At 45.4% G+C, this 15,212-nt stretch overlaps 1 protein-coding gene across 1 annotated transcript; it reads left to right on the plus strand.

Annotated features, from left to right (window-relative positions):
* The first annotated feature begins 3,720 nt into the window (after nt 1-3,720).
* Nucleotides 3,721-7,634, plus strand: LOC133023467 (neurogenic differentiation factor 2-like). Its single transcript, XM_061090504.1, has 2 exons — nt 3,721-3,787; nt 6,556-7,634. Exon 2 carries the CDS (start codon nt 6,561-6,563, stop codon nt 7,632-7,634), a length of 1,074 nt encoding a protein of 357 aa, XP_060946487.1. The 5' UTR covers nt 3,721-3,787; nt 6,556-6,560.
* Nucleotides 7,635-15,212: the final 7,578 nt, after the last annotated feature.

Consider the following 15,212-nt stretch of genomic DNA (forward strand, 5'->3'; position numbering starts at 1 on the left):
CCTGCACGGCTGCCAGGACCATTCACCTCCCAATCACAGATGCCACAATTATCACATCAGTATCACTGCGTAAACGATGCCAACTGTTATGCGCACTGAACTATTGTACCGGCTTTACGGTATCAGTGTTCAGGAGCAGCCATGGTGGAGGTTCTCCTTTGTGAGAGGAGGTGCAAACGAGCGTTCAGGTTTGGCCCCGAGCCAGGTGCCAACACAATTGGCGGAGCAGAGGTCACATCCCATGTGCAACTCGATTCCTTTCCTCCTCCTCCTCCTCTCTCTCTCTCTCTCTGGAAGGACAGGCATCAGGCCTCCTCCACTCCCCTCACCCACTCACCTCTGCAGGACCCTTTAAGCCGTGCTTCACTTCGTGGGCTCCTGCGTGCAAGTCACACACCCACGCGTGGGACCCGGGCAGTGGGAGCACTCCCTCTGCGGTGGGTTCATTGTCGAGGCTCCGCGCGGCCTCCTCCTCCTGCCCCGCCGTCCTCCTGCCCCATCTCCACTTGATTTATCGCTCTAAAATACCACTGCACTAATTAGTCAAGTAATTAATTAATAGGCATTTGCATTTGTGCATATGCAATTAGGGGGCTGGAGAGAGGAGAGTGCAGATGGGGTCCGGGAGTCTGGTGGGGGTGGGTGGGACTGTGTGTGTGTGAGTGTGTGTGTGTGTGTGTGTGTGAGTGTATTAGTGTGTGTGTGTGTGTGTGTGTGTGTGTGTGTGTGTGTGTGAGTGTGTGTGTGTGTGTGTGTGATTGTGCTGTATTTCATATTTGTGCCAGCAGAAGTTTGCACTTCTTCCAGAAAGACAAGTGAAGTGCAGGTCATCACCTCACATGTCTGACAGTGAGAAAGGGAGGAAGGGAAGGAGGAGGGGGAAGGAGGGATGACAAAGGTATAAGGAGGTGTGGCTTGATGACTTTGAAAAGCCATTTGACCAGAGAGGGAAAAAAAGAGTGATGGGGATTTTGATATCATAACCAGGAAGGGCCTCAATTCTGCATTTTGATTTCGAGCACGCAGCCTCAATAAAAAAAAGCACAGCAGGTGGCCTTGGTTGAGATTAATCCGCAAACAAACAGGATGCAAAGTCGTTCTGAAAGATCCTCATTCCAAACAAGCTCTCCTTCAGCGTCTCAATATCAGATCCAAGCCTTCCTGACGGGAGTCGCCTTGAGCTCACCGCTGGCTGAAGCCACACTGTTGACATTCAGCCTTTATTTTGGCAAGGTGACCTGAAGGTTGTTTGGAACTTGTTGAGGAGCATCAACCCCCCCATGGCCGCCGTGCCCGCATCTCCCCAAATTGCCAGTGCAGCTGAGTTAGGAGAGGGCACTGATTTGGCTCCACCGTCCCTCCACCGTCCCTCCACACACACACAAACACACACACAAACACACACCGACACAATCACCCCACCACGGGTTGGGGTTGTGCCAGGTTGCCCTCCCCTCGTCCCATAAGGGATGGGACACATTAGTGAATGTGCAGCATCACCGCTCCCTAGCCACAGCTGCCACACCACTGGTGACCCCAGGGATGACCCCCTGCAGGCCCCCCAAACGCCCCCTGGGTTGCGGCGGCGGAGGACGAGACGTCGGGGGGGAGCCAGGCACAAGGACGTGATGAGCTTCTCTCAGCTCTTCCTCAGCCTCCAGGTCCCTGCTCCCCACAGCCCGACACACGTCTTTGTGCCAAGTTGGACTTGCTGGTCATTGAGCTCATTTCTCCCACATTAACTCCACTAATGTCGGCTAAATAGAGACATGTCCTAGCTGGGATGGACACGATGCATGATGTAGACCAGGGGTTTTCAACCGGGGGTCCGCGGCCCCCTGGTGGTCCGCGACCCCCTGGTGGTCCGCGATGGCATTGCAGGGGGTCCGCGAAATTCGCTTTGATATTTCAACTCATTTCCAGAATACTCTTCCTCTCTGTCAGCTACATGTCTGTACATTTAAGTCAGAACGTTATATACTGATGTACATACGGTTCTGAGATGCAGTACAACTAAAAACTGCATTTTAATTTTGTTTTCAATTCTTAAGCACTGAAAATCAACCGTTTTTGTTGTTTTTTACACAGATTTTTCTAGATTTGTTTGAGGTTTTTAAATAAAACCAACATGGAAAACCAAATGTTAAAACTTCCTTCTATCCACATGCACGCACGCACATGCACACGTAGGCACGCGTGCGTAGGCACATCAGTGGGCCGAGGATTACTTTCTAGTCAGAATGATCTCTGGGACAAAACCAGTTGAAGACCACTGATGTAGACCACTGTGGGGGGGGACAAGGACGCTGGTTGACAAGGAATTCTTGCATTTAAGCCACTGATGTTTTGGGCACCTCTGCCAGCTCCTACCAGCACCAGCATCCCTGTCATCTACAGCTACGCCCCCCCCTCTCCTAATTTGTCATACATCCCTAGTGGGCATGCACACCTGGGTCTCACTTTCTCTCTCCCCCCCCTTCTTTCTAGTCAATCTCTGTGTCTCTTTCCCCCTTTCTCTCGCTCTCTAATGGGTACCGCTCACTCAGCACTGCAGGTTGTGATCACCAGCTCTGGCAAAGCTCACGCATTCGGACACGGCTACCAGTAAACATTTGATCGCCACGCTTAAACAGACATGCACGCAAACACACACAAACACACACAAACACTAACACCATGCATGCAGCAGAGCATACTTAATATTAGATGTTTCTTTGGCAAAGGGGTCATCTGCGCCCGCTGCTGTGCCCACACAACAAATCACAATTGGTTTGGGTTTGTCGTTTCCACGGAATACATCGAAGCATAATCTGATTAGGTAAATAAATAAACAATATGCCTTCTGTTCCACGGCCTTAATGCACTTATAATGCAACCCCATCCCCCCTCGCCCCCCCGCGCTGCCTCTGAACCGGGGCTGTGGCGGCGGAGGCTGAGCCTGGCAACCCGACTTTCATTTGCAGAAGAGCGAATTGATGTAATGTCATAATTGACTTCATCTAGTGCGATCACATGATCCTCTTATGGCTGATAACTTGTTTGAGAGGAAAGAGCCTTTGACAGGAGCTTATTGAGTGATTGTTTTTGGTAGATGTGGTTTTATAGCAGCTCTTGTTGGGGGCTGGAGGTCACAGTTGATCTGCTGGGCTGTGACTCAATGCATATAGAGGTGATTTTATAGCTTATAGAGGCACTTCACGCATGACCCTGAGGCGTGCAACACTCATATACGTATATATAGCGAGTCTATAAGATCTGCATCGACCTGATCACACTCAGACGTTTCTATTTAACTCCCATTATGTGCTCTGCATTGCATCGCATGGTGAGTGCTGGCAGGTGAATGGGGTGAAAACTCACAGGTTGGACTGAAACAAATTGCCTACATCCAGGGAAGCAGCAGCTCGGGTCAGCAATGATGAGTTTTGTTGTTCCACCATTTTATTTTCTCCCTCTATCTCTCTCTCTCTCTCTCTCTCTCTTCTGTTTTTCCTCCTTTTTTTCTGGCTGTGTGAGCGCTAGCGCGGTGACAGATGGCGGAGCCCTCCTCCTCCTCCTCCTCCACCTCCTCCTCCACCACCACCATCTCTCTCTCTCTCTCTCTCTCTCTCTCTCTCTCTCTCTCTCTCTCTCTCTCTCTCTCTCTCTCTCTCTCTCTGTCCCTGTGTCTCTCTATCCCCCGGGAGGGCAAATGCGGGCGCATGTCAATCACCGGGCTCTCATGTGATGGCTCTTGCCGGTGACGTGCCAGCCATATGGGCGCTGGCATCGCAGCCCTAGCTGGTATGTAACCCCCCGTCCCCGGTAGCTCACAGTTGCCACACACACCCTCGCACACAGTCGTACACACATAGATGCATGCATACTCACACATATAGTACACACAGACGCGCCAGGACGCACACGAGCTCGGGTGATTGGAGTGCGCGCACTGGGGAGAAAGAGAGAGAGAGAGAGAGAGAGAGAGAGAGAGAGGCACCATCGCGCTGCCTGCACCTACACACATCGACGAGGAGCGTTGCTTCGCTCGGGAGGTCCCTGAAGATGGTCTGAAACTCCAGCGCGTTTTTTTTTTAAAATTATTATTATTATAATTATTATTATTTACCCTCCAGTGCCCCGCGACGAGCTCGAGACGAGGTAAGTTGGAACACAGACAACATTTAGATAATATTAGAATAATAACAATAAATACATGTGGATGCAGAAGTGCACGGTGGTCCAAAATGGAGGAGACATTTAATCTAATAATGATGTATAATCATTCAAGGTTGTTTTTTATGTGCAAATAATTCTATTGTACTTTTAATAGCGTGCGTTGGTGGATTAAATCACCTTTAGTGCGTATGATCTGCAGGGTAAAGGGCTAATCAATGGGCATATCACCTTATCTCAGTGACTTTGCTCTGTCATCCGTGACTCTTTTCAGTGTCTATTAAGGTGATGGCACGTTTCTCTGATCCAAAAAACTGGATCCACAAACATTCACGTCCATGTTTGTCAGTTTATTGGATCTCGGTTTGGGCGCGCTTCATGCACAGGCTCCTCTCTCTCTCCCCCCTCTCTCCCTCTCTCACACTCTCTCTCACCCTCTCTCCCCCTCTCCGCGTGCCCTTCAACTTTTGACGTCCAAATCTACCTGGATTATGAAAAAGCTAAGATCTCAAATCCAGCGCTCGGGTCCTTCTCACTCCTCCGGGGATCGTTTACCGGGAGCAAGTGCTGAAGATTGTGGAGTCGCCACCGCAGGCTGAGAATATAGACCTCACCGGACACTGATTTGATTTCACAGATTCCTGCGCTTGGACCTCGAATAACAATAAAATAGAGACGATGCAAGATAGGAGTCCCCGTGGAGGGTTTTGGACGTCCTCGCTCCTAACGAGAGATTTATTGAAGGTTCTGTCGATGATTTGCATGTTCAGCCTCGGAGCAAAATGAAAGGGTGGGACGGCGCCATTGACTGTGACAGGCGCTGTGATTTATCTCTGTTTGTGCAGTTTTTATCTCCCGGCAATCCTTCCCGTCATAACATTGTCTTTTTAAATAAACACCACACTCGCTGTTGGCGGTGCAGTGGAGTAAATGCGCGGAGCTCCACCGCTTTGGATTTCTGTGCGTAAACGAGTTGTGTTTTTATATTTAACGAGGGCTAAAGGGGTACAAGCGATTTCCATTTGTAAAGGGTTAAGGGGAAAAAAGTGCTTCGAAATCATGCACTCGTGCATACTGAATTATGTGTGAAATCTATTTCGTGTAAACTGCACGCTCTGTTAATTAAACGTTGTTGTGTTTTTTTTTTTCCTCCTCTCTCCCACTCTCCTAATTGAGCAAACCTCCTGAGCCTGAGATTTAAAAACTAGATTTTGCCCCTGGCACACCCCCCGAGATAATTAGCCAACCATCACAGCCCACCTTAGGATGGGCTGCAGGTCTGTGTCTGCTGCTGCTGCTGCACTGTAATAATAGATGGGAAGTGGAAGGTGTTAAGGAGGAAGCCAATGGAGGCTTATTGAAGCTGTCAGAGATCAACTCGTATGCTTTTGTAGGGGTGCACTGCATTTACTGATCGAGTGGTAGGCTTATCGATTTAGTTTATTCATTTTCAGACGTATTAAAAATCGTGTTTGCATATAAATTGAATTAACTGTTGGCAGTTAATGGGCGAATAATGGTTTCATTGTGGTTCGTTACAGCTGAGCCAATAGTGATTTTTCCCTCCCCGAAATATTTTACCATAATTATTATTATTTTATCATTATTATTAGTTGTTCGCCTTCTTTCCTCTCAGCAGTGTAATTTAGAGGCCATAATATTAAAATTGGCCTCTAAGTTATTTAACAGGTTGAGTCGGGATTTGTGCATAAGCCTTATTTTAATAATCCGCCCTGACTTTAAACGGAGCTCGACACGGCCTATCAATTAAATAAAGTCCTCTTTCGCCTCCTCCGAGGAGAGGTGCACGGGTGTGGATGAATAGTGCTGGAATGCAGCCAGGAGTGTATATATATATGGGCGTCAGGAGGAGTGAAAGTGGGGGCCCCCCTGGGACCTGTAATGTGGCCCCTGCCGCTGGGACCCGCTGCGGGAGGACGCGACAGGGCACACGGATGACAGCAGGGAATTAAATGGGGATGCGTCTGGCTGTAAACCGGCGTAAAGCTTTAGGGGATGATTTTTATTTATGGTCCCTCTTTTAAATTTTTCCCAAGTTGACACCTTTTTTTCTACTTGAAGTAAAAATAATTCTAGCAGGGTTGTAATTTAAGAAAAACAGGAGCAAAAGTGGCCACGTTAATAACGAGATTTATTGACCTTTCATGGGGAAGTTAATACTTCCTCAGTGGAGCTTAATGGTTTTTCTACAGGGACAATATTCGGGTCTTTATGGGGATCTGCGCCAGAGTGAGTTTAACCTCAATCGACAGTGTTTTCTTCTGCTGTGGAGTCATAATGATGGGTTTCTTAATTTCATCATAAACACTCATAGATATTGTCCATTCCCGGAGCTTGTGAGGTCTCTTTTTTTAACACGTATCTTCCTTTCTTGCAGAGCCACAATGTTGACGAGGCTGTTCAGTGACCCCTCGCTGCTTCCCGACGTGCAGAAGTACTCCGGCTGGGCGGACGACAGCGACGGAGACGATCCCAAGCTCAAGGAAGAGGACCAGGACACCCACGAGGACATGGACGGCTCCGACCTGAGAGGAGGCAGCCTGTCACAGTCCGAGCACAACGGGGAAGACGACAACGACGACGACGAAATAGATGAAGAGGACGACGGAGAGGACACCGGGGGGGAGAGACCCAAGAAGAGGGGCCCCAAGAAGCGCAAAATGACCCCGGCCCGGATGGAGCGCTCCAAGGTGCGACGGACCAAGGCCAACACGCGGGAGAGGACCCGCATGCACGACCTGAACTCTGCGCTGGACAATCTGCGTAAAGTGGTGCCCTGCTACTCCAAAACGCAAAAACTGTCCAAAATCGAGACGCTGCGTTTGGCTAAGAACTACATCTGGGCCCTGTCGGAGATACTGCGCGCTGGGAAGAGGCCCGACCTCGTGTCCTACGTGCAGACGCTGTGCAAGGGACTCTCGCAGCCCACGACCAACCTGGTGGCCGGGTGCCTGCAGCTGAACTCCCGCAACTTCCTGACCGAGCAGCAGTGTCAGGACGGGAGCAGGTACGGATCCGGCTCCTTCTCCATGCATTCCTACCCGTACCAGTGCGCGCGTCTGTCCAGCCCCCACTGCCAGCCGGGCTCGAACTCGCTCCCGCTCAGGACCCACGGCTACTGCTCCACTTACGAGTCGGGCTACCCTGGGGGCGGATCCCCGGAGTATAACAGCCCCGAGTACGAGGCGCCTCTCAGCCCTCCACTGTGCGTCAATGGCAACTTTTCTGTGAAGCACCAAGGCCCCGCGTCCCCCGAGAACGAGAAGGGGTACCACTACTCTATGCATTACTCCGGCCTGCCAGGCTCCAGGCCCAGCGGGGCCCACAACCTGGTCTTTGGCTCCTCGGGGGCCCGCAGTGGCATTCACTCTGAAAACGTCCTGCCTTACCACGACATGCACTTACACCAAGAACGGGCCCCGGCGTACGACGAACTGAACGCGTTTTTTCACAATTAAAAACGAGAAGCCCCATTGAGCGTAAACATTGCAATCAACAATCTACCGACGGCACACTTTGTGACAAGCGTATACGCACCAGGACATAGAGATTCTGGAGAGATGTTATCATTGGTGTTCTCCATTAATTTATTCAATATTGAACCATTGGTTTGCTATAGTCAGGGATGTAGTGGAGGACAATCCATCTAATCCAGTCTCATTCTGCGCAACACAATTTATCCAGCTTTTAAAAGGCTGACACAAATGTCCAAGAGGAAATTTGATTAACAAATCACAAGGCCCCTGAATATGAGGGAATTTCAAATCATCAATGTTTTTTAAAATGTGAAGTGTGTTTGTATTGATGGTTGTTTGCGTTTTTGAAGACTGGCAGTCAAAGTCTAGCCACTTATTTATTGACCACGACATCACTGGCTGCAGCTGCACCCTGACACTGGCGGCGATTTTTTAAGAAATAGGAATAAATCAATTACCAAGCTAATGCAAATCACATCTACTCGTCTGTAAGTGTGATATTTTGAGTGGAGGGTGTGTTTAGTTGAAATTGTGAAATGTAAAGAAGTTGCAGTGGGAAATGCTGCACCCAGTTAAATGTGCTAGTTGGGTAGTTTTAGAAGAATCTGTTCTCCAGCGAATCAATCCAATTGTTTTACATCTATGCAAAACCCAACGAGACCAGAGAGCGAGGCAGCAAGGCCCAGGAAGACACTGGGTGTGTTTCATCAGCACTGCTGTTGCACGCACGGGTGCGCGCACGCACACACGCACACACACACACACGGACACACACAGGCTTGCACAATTGAATTAACACCCAACGAATCTGGCTGGGTTCGTCAAAATCTTTTAACTTCTAAAAAAAATCATATACATGAAACGAAATCAACTTATTTTCTCATTTTCGTTTTTGACTTATTTACTCGTATTCTGCTACTTGAGCCATTGCACTGTATTTTAATTTAAAAATTGATTCAATATTTAAGTTTTTATTTGAATTTTATCTTCTGTTAAGTTATTATTATTATTATTATTATTGCACGTATTTATTGTGTTGTTTTTGTAATTAATGTTAATAGTCTGTGAAAACGAAGGAATCCTATGTTTTGCTGATCTTTTTTTTTCATGAAATTCAAGTCTTTCAACTTTGTATTCAACCAACTGTGTGGTAAAATAAAAATGACAATAAATGAGACTGTGAAACCTTCTTTTGCTTTTTACACTTATCGAACACACATTGCATCCTGTTACCATTTCCAAATTGAAAATTGAAAATTGGAAATTGAAAACACTTCTTTATATCGAAGTGAATATTTCAGTCACGTGTCTTTGTAGGACATTACAATTATTAAAAAATGAACAGGATTTTTTGCACAGAATAACCCTGCACCCTACATCATTGTTGTTATTGGATAATCCAAGGCGGACCGGGCCTGGTGCCACAACCTGCAGGAGTTCCTCACAGAGCCTCGGGGCCTTCATCTAAACTGGGACAGGAGGGAGAGGGCAGTGCTGCCCATCTTCCCCATGAATTAAAATGGTGCCAATGCATCTTTCCTTTCAGCTCGACAGACACCTCGCACTTACAAAACAGTGTCTTAAAATATATGGAAAGATTTTCACTACAGGTTTTAAAGGAGGAAAAACAAATTTTATGCAAATATTGACCCAGTGTACAGACTGGTCAGACTCTGGACGAGCTGGTAAAGAAATACAAAATATCAGACCAAACACTGTACTCACAAGGTGATCAGGGTCATATTTATAATACATATATTGTCCTCTTCATGTTGTGTTGACCTTTAAGACACGATGTGAGGCAGACAAGGGTTTCAGCACCATGGAGAGCAGCTGCTCCCCAGTCCTGAGATAAAACATTTGGTAAAAAAAACAATAATCCAGACATGTACTGTAGTAAACACGATAGTACTGCAATACTTTATAATTCACTATTATCGCAATGCTTCAGAAGACAGAAAACACTTTTTACATTTTACACCAACATCTCTGGAACACAGACGCTCTGCAGATCTGTTGGTTTCAAGCCAGAATTCGTCATTGAAGCCTTGACCCGTTAAAGAAAAAGGCACGAACACATAAAAAAGGAAACACACCTTCAGTTTTTTAATACATATTTTTAGATACATAATACATTCCTGGAATGAGCACTGATTAAGTTGTAGCCCTACTTGTTGAAAAAGTTTGCAAGTGTAAGTTTATTTCTCTTCTAATCCTGTGAATAAAACAACACATCTTCAACACCACTAACAACAAGGTTTAAACATGTATATGTATAAATGGCATTTTTGATTTCCATGCTTTGACAATGCATTAAACATTACATATAAATTATGAAGTCGACCCCCCCTCCCCTTTCACAGTTTCACCTCTTAACTTTGAATCTCATATTTATGTCATACAGTTAAAAATGGATTTATGTGGCATTATAAATACATGGGTTTATCTGTTTAAATCAATTAAATCTGTATGTTTATTGATGTATTGTAAACAGCACGCACCCGTGGTGCGCGCACACACACACGTTAAATGACCACATATGAAAGGTTAATATACATAATAATCTTTCTTTAACGTACAATGATCAAATGATACAAAAAAACACACACACACACACACGTCACACACACACACAAACACACACGTGACACAGTGCAAGGGGCAGCCGTTGCCACCCCGGCTGGGTTTGGAGCGCTGCCCCGGGACCCATATGTTCCCCAAAAATTCCCTGGTGCTCTCTGCTGCATGCGGACAGACAGGCACTCAAACACACACTCACAAACACACACGCACACGCACACACACGCACACACACACACATACACACACACACACACACACTTTGGTGGCGAGCAATGGTGACCAATATATTCCACCAATACCAATACTTGTAACAGATTAATTCAAGATTTATTTTCCAACGTATTTCTGAAAAATAAAAAAAACTTTTGTGGGAATCAGCACGGATTTACGGCCTGTGTGTGGGTTAAATATTGATCGTGAGAGATTATCAATTAAATTTAAAAAAAAAATTATTTTAAACAACAGGGGGAAAAACAAGATGAGGATCATTCATTTCATTTTTGGAGCAAATTACAAAACTACCAATAATTTCCCCGTAATAATCCTTCCAGCTTGTTTAATAAGAATCAAGTTTCCCAATAAAACCAGCTTTGAAAGTTTGGTTATTAGAGGAACAAGTCATTTTCGTATGTTAGATCTTAATCAATACCAACATGAGTTTTTAAACTATTAATTAAACTTTTAATAAAAAACAACTGCAAATGTAACTATAAAAAGGTGATTTTGCAGAACAATAATGCATTCAATAATTAATTACAGTCTTTGAACGTGTTTTTACAACGGAAAAATGTGTTTATATGGTGGAATATTAGGAAAAATAATAATTATCTGAATTAAGATGATATATCTTCGAAAACATCTTAAATTTAAATGTAGAAATTATATTTTAATTTATCACTTGTAGCTCGATTAGTTTCTCGTTTTAAGACTATGGTGCAAAATATATTATTTTAGGTAATGGAGGACCGGATGACGGTTTAGTGCGTGAAATATTATTTTAAAATAATTCCTAATCAGGCAATAAATTGAGATTCAATTTCAGTATTTCGTGGATGTGGTGCATGTTTTAGTTTCATGCATTGCCCAGTCTTAAAGGGTCAATATAAAAATACCACCTAACACAACATGTTCCGTTTGGCAGGTGCGGGCCTACACTTCTCCACCTGTGAGTGCACTCGTTATGTCTGAGCACCTGATGGGAATCGAACCTGCGGGCCTGTAGTGCTGGCTCGGGTTATGGAAAACCGCCGAATGAAAAACCCTGAGGCCCTCTCTGCTGCTCTGTTACACTTTTATCCTTTTAAGGCCTCTATTTTCTTTTTGGCCTCGTCAGCAAAGTAGAAAAAAACGGGAAAGTTGCATTGCATTTGCCAAAGTGAAGTCAGGCAGCAGTGGGAGAGGGCATCGATCAAAAAATACTCCCCGACCCTCCCACACCACCTCCTCTTCCTCTTCCCTCCACAGTCCAGGGAGAGGAAGATGGAGAGATGGAGGCTGGCAGGCTGGCGGAGGAGAGCCGTGCCAAGTCCCTTAATGTTCCCCAGCAGCAGCACCAGGAGCTCCGGAGAGGACAACCCAGCGCCTGCGCCCGTGTGCCAGTTCACCGGGCCAAAGTGCCACTGCTGGGAGGAGTCGATGTTTCTTTCCTAATTTTTGCAGCATCTGTTCATTATCCAGGACGTTTAAAAACGAGAGCGCTCATCCCGAGTAACCCTTCACACGCACACCCACAGACACACGCGCACGCACGGCAGCGAGGCATTTTTCCTGTGAGGAGAGAGAGAGTCGGCCAATGAATATGCATCTCCCCGCTTAACGTTATGTTGTACACGAGCTCATGCATTGAAAGAAGGAGGCTGTGTTGCACCATCAGAATTAAACTGGTTGTTGACAAGCATTGGATGTAGTAACCTTGTTATACACACACACACACACACACAGACACACACACACACACACACACACACACACACACACACACACACACAAAAAAACACGCGCCATTTTAAAAGAAACAAAGTCAACTCCCTGAAACGATTAAGATTCTGTTGTAAAAACTAAAAAAAAGTAGTTTGTTTGGCTCAGTCTGTGTGTGTGTGTGTGTGTGTGTGTGTGTGTGTGTGTGTGTGTGTGTGTGTGTGTGTGTGTGTGTGTGTGTGTCATTAAACTGTAATTCTAAAAAGGTGTCACATAAGAAACTCAGATGACTTTTACTTATTTCAAATATTGTTTAAAAATATAAAGTAGTTCTCAGTTGTTTCTTTAAATCACATCATTCCCAATCAAATAATCATCTTTTTAATACATTTCTACCCACCCCACCCCCCCTCCCTATTTGTGTGAATTAATCCTTTAATACTTTGCAGTTATTTTTCGCAAATGAAAGTCTTAACTTGCATTAGCAGTCGGTCCAGTCTTGCTTATGAAAGGGAGAGAAAAAAAAACTTCCTGTGACACTCTGTGCTCAGGATGAAAAGTGAGTGAATGAATCTCGCTGTTTAAATTATCATGTTCGTGCCCACTCTTTTTCTCACTCAACTTGGTAGAGTGTTTGTCCGACATAACAGTCAATAGTGCGATTATCAAAATGTCACAAGCACTATGGTGTGAATTCCAATTAACGTCTAGCTAAAATAATAACCTAGTGTTTTATATATTTTTTGGTTGGGGTTTTTTTGTGTGCAAAATGCAGCTATCAGTTGAAAGTATGGATGAAAAACATGTTAGGAATTAAAGTGTTTTTCGGATTCCATGCAGAGGGGGGAAAAATAATCTGGTCAGGAGCTTGTGAGCGTTTGCAATCTGTCGGTGATTAAAAAACAAACCGTGAGGCGATGCCGTTGAAATGAACACAGCTCTTACTTAAAACAAACACACATTCATTTGAATAAGTTAAGTTGAGTTAAAACCACGACAAACAGAGGTCACACACACAACGCCTGGTGAACTTGGAAAACAAACATTTTCCACATGTGCACGGAGGAAACAATCGTGCACACATCGGCCAACCTCACTGCCAGACTGTATATGCCAGTGCACCCCCCCCCCCCCCCACACACACACGCACACACACACACACACACACTGGCAGACAAGGGAGCGGGCCTGTCACTGGCAGGCCGCTCAGAGGAAATTCCACAACATCTGTTTGTTATCACACACAATGGGGCACGGTGCAGCACAGGCAGTGGGGCAGAAGAGCAGGCAGGAGCCTAAACTGAGAGTGTGCTATACTGCTGGAGGTCCTGCCAAGGGAGAAACCAGGGGGCTCCAGGAGGTGGAGGAGGAGGAGGAGGAGGAAGTGGGGGAGGAGGGGGCAGGAGGTTGGAAGCACAGATATGAACACTAGATATCTCGGCCGCGTTGCCGGCCAACGGAGACGAACGTCACCACATGGCGGCCATCTTGTTGCGGGAGGCTCTCTCACCCATAACATTGTGTTGGTAGTGGTAAATAACCATAACTTGCTCAATTTTCAACCGATTTTGAAACGGTCTGGTTTGTTATAAACGTCAGAGATGTAGATATGACACTGTGTACTTATGAATAATTATGTTATTTTCTAAAAAAAATTAATAATTTATGCAGTGTCATAACTACATCTCTGACGTTTATAACAAACCAGACCGTTTCAAAATCGGTTGAAAATTGAGCAAGTTATGGTTATTTACAACTACCAACACAATGTTATGGGTGAGAGAGCCTCCCGCAACAAGATGGCCGCCATGTGGTGACGTCCGGCTCCGTCGAGCGAGATATCTAGTCTTTATATATATCTATGGTTGGAAGGGGGGGGGCGGTAAAAGAGGCAGGAGAGCACCGGATAAAGGGTGGACTGGGAAGACGGAAGGTGGAGATCCGGTGGAGCGCCAGGTAGGTGTCAGCATAGACATATATAAAAACTAGATGCGTTGCCGGCCAACGGAGCCGGACGTCCGCACATGGCGGCCATCTTGCCAGAGGTTGCTCGCTCACCCATAACATTGTGTTTGTAGTGGTAAATAACCATAACTTGCTAAATTTTAACCGATTTTTAAACGGTTTGGTTTGTCATAAACGTCAGAGATGTAGATATGACACTGCATACTTATGAATAATTATGTTATTTTTAGTGCTGTCAGTTAAACGCGTTATTAACAGCGTTAACGCAAACCCATTTTAATGCCGTCAATTTTTTTAACGCGAGATTAACGCAGAGCTGCAGCTTCAGTATCTGTGTTCGCCTCCAGTCTGACCTGCCCTCGCTTTTTGTTTTAATATTTCGCCAACTTAAATATATATTTTTAAGCTATTGTAGCCTCCCCGCTTACACAGGACACGGAACTTCTTTGTGGTTTAGTAGCTTTAATTATCCTCTACACGAACATGTGCACTTCTCGCTCTTCCTCTGTCACTTGCACACATCAACAACCCTTCACTTCTTCATTGACCCCCGATCCCCAAACAACCCCATCCTATTGGTCTAAACAGTCACATGTCCTACCCCGACCCCTTCCCTGACCCTCAGGATATCAGAACGCTCCTTCAACACAGTGTTTTACTGAACATACGTCAAAACCAAACATAAAAATAAACCCAGTCCGTTACACTATTAGGCTGCAGCTATATGTTTTTATTTATTTCAAAATAGGGTACTTCTTATTTCATACATTTTCCACAAATATGGGGAGGACTCAAATAGCCCTACAAAGTTCTGTGTTTAATTTATTTCAAAGTAGGCCGACACTTGCCTGTGTATTTTGTTTGTTTATTATTTTGTTGCTTGTCTGTTTGAGTAGCTGGCTGAAAGCGAAGAAGTAGTACGCTTACCTTTTATTGGTTATCTAACTGTTACGGTTCATTGTTTCTGAAATAAGAGGCCTGACTGCTATGTTCACAGCAAATTTGAAAAAAATAAGTCCTAAACAAGCTGAGTCCTTGTTTACCTGAAATGTGAACTTTATAATTTTACTTTGTACCGCCCTGTTTGGCATTGTT

This window comes from Limanda limanda, chromosome 17 (assembly GCF_963576545.1).
Source record: "Limanda limanda chromosome 17, fLimLim1.1, whole genome shotgun sequence".
Classification (NCBI taxonomy): Eukaryota; Metazoa; Chordata; class Actinopteri; order Pleuronectiformes; family Pleuronectidae; genus Limanda; species Limanda limanda.

Coding starts and splice junctions, on each gene's coding strand:
- LOC133023467 (XM_061090504.1), top strand. CDS start 6,561: ATGTTGACGAGGCTGTTCAGTGACCCCTCGCTGCTTCCCGACGTGCAG.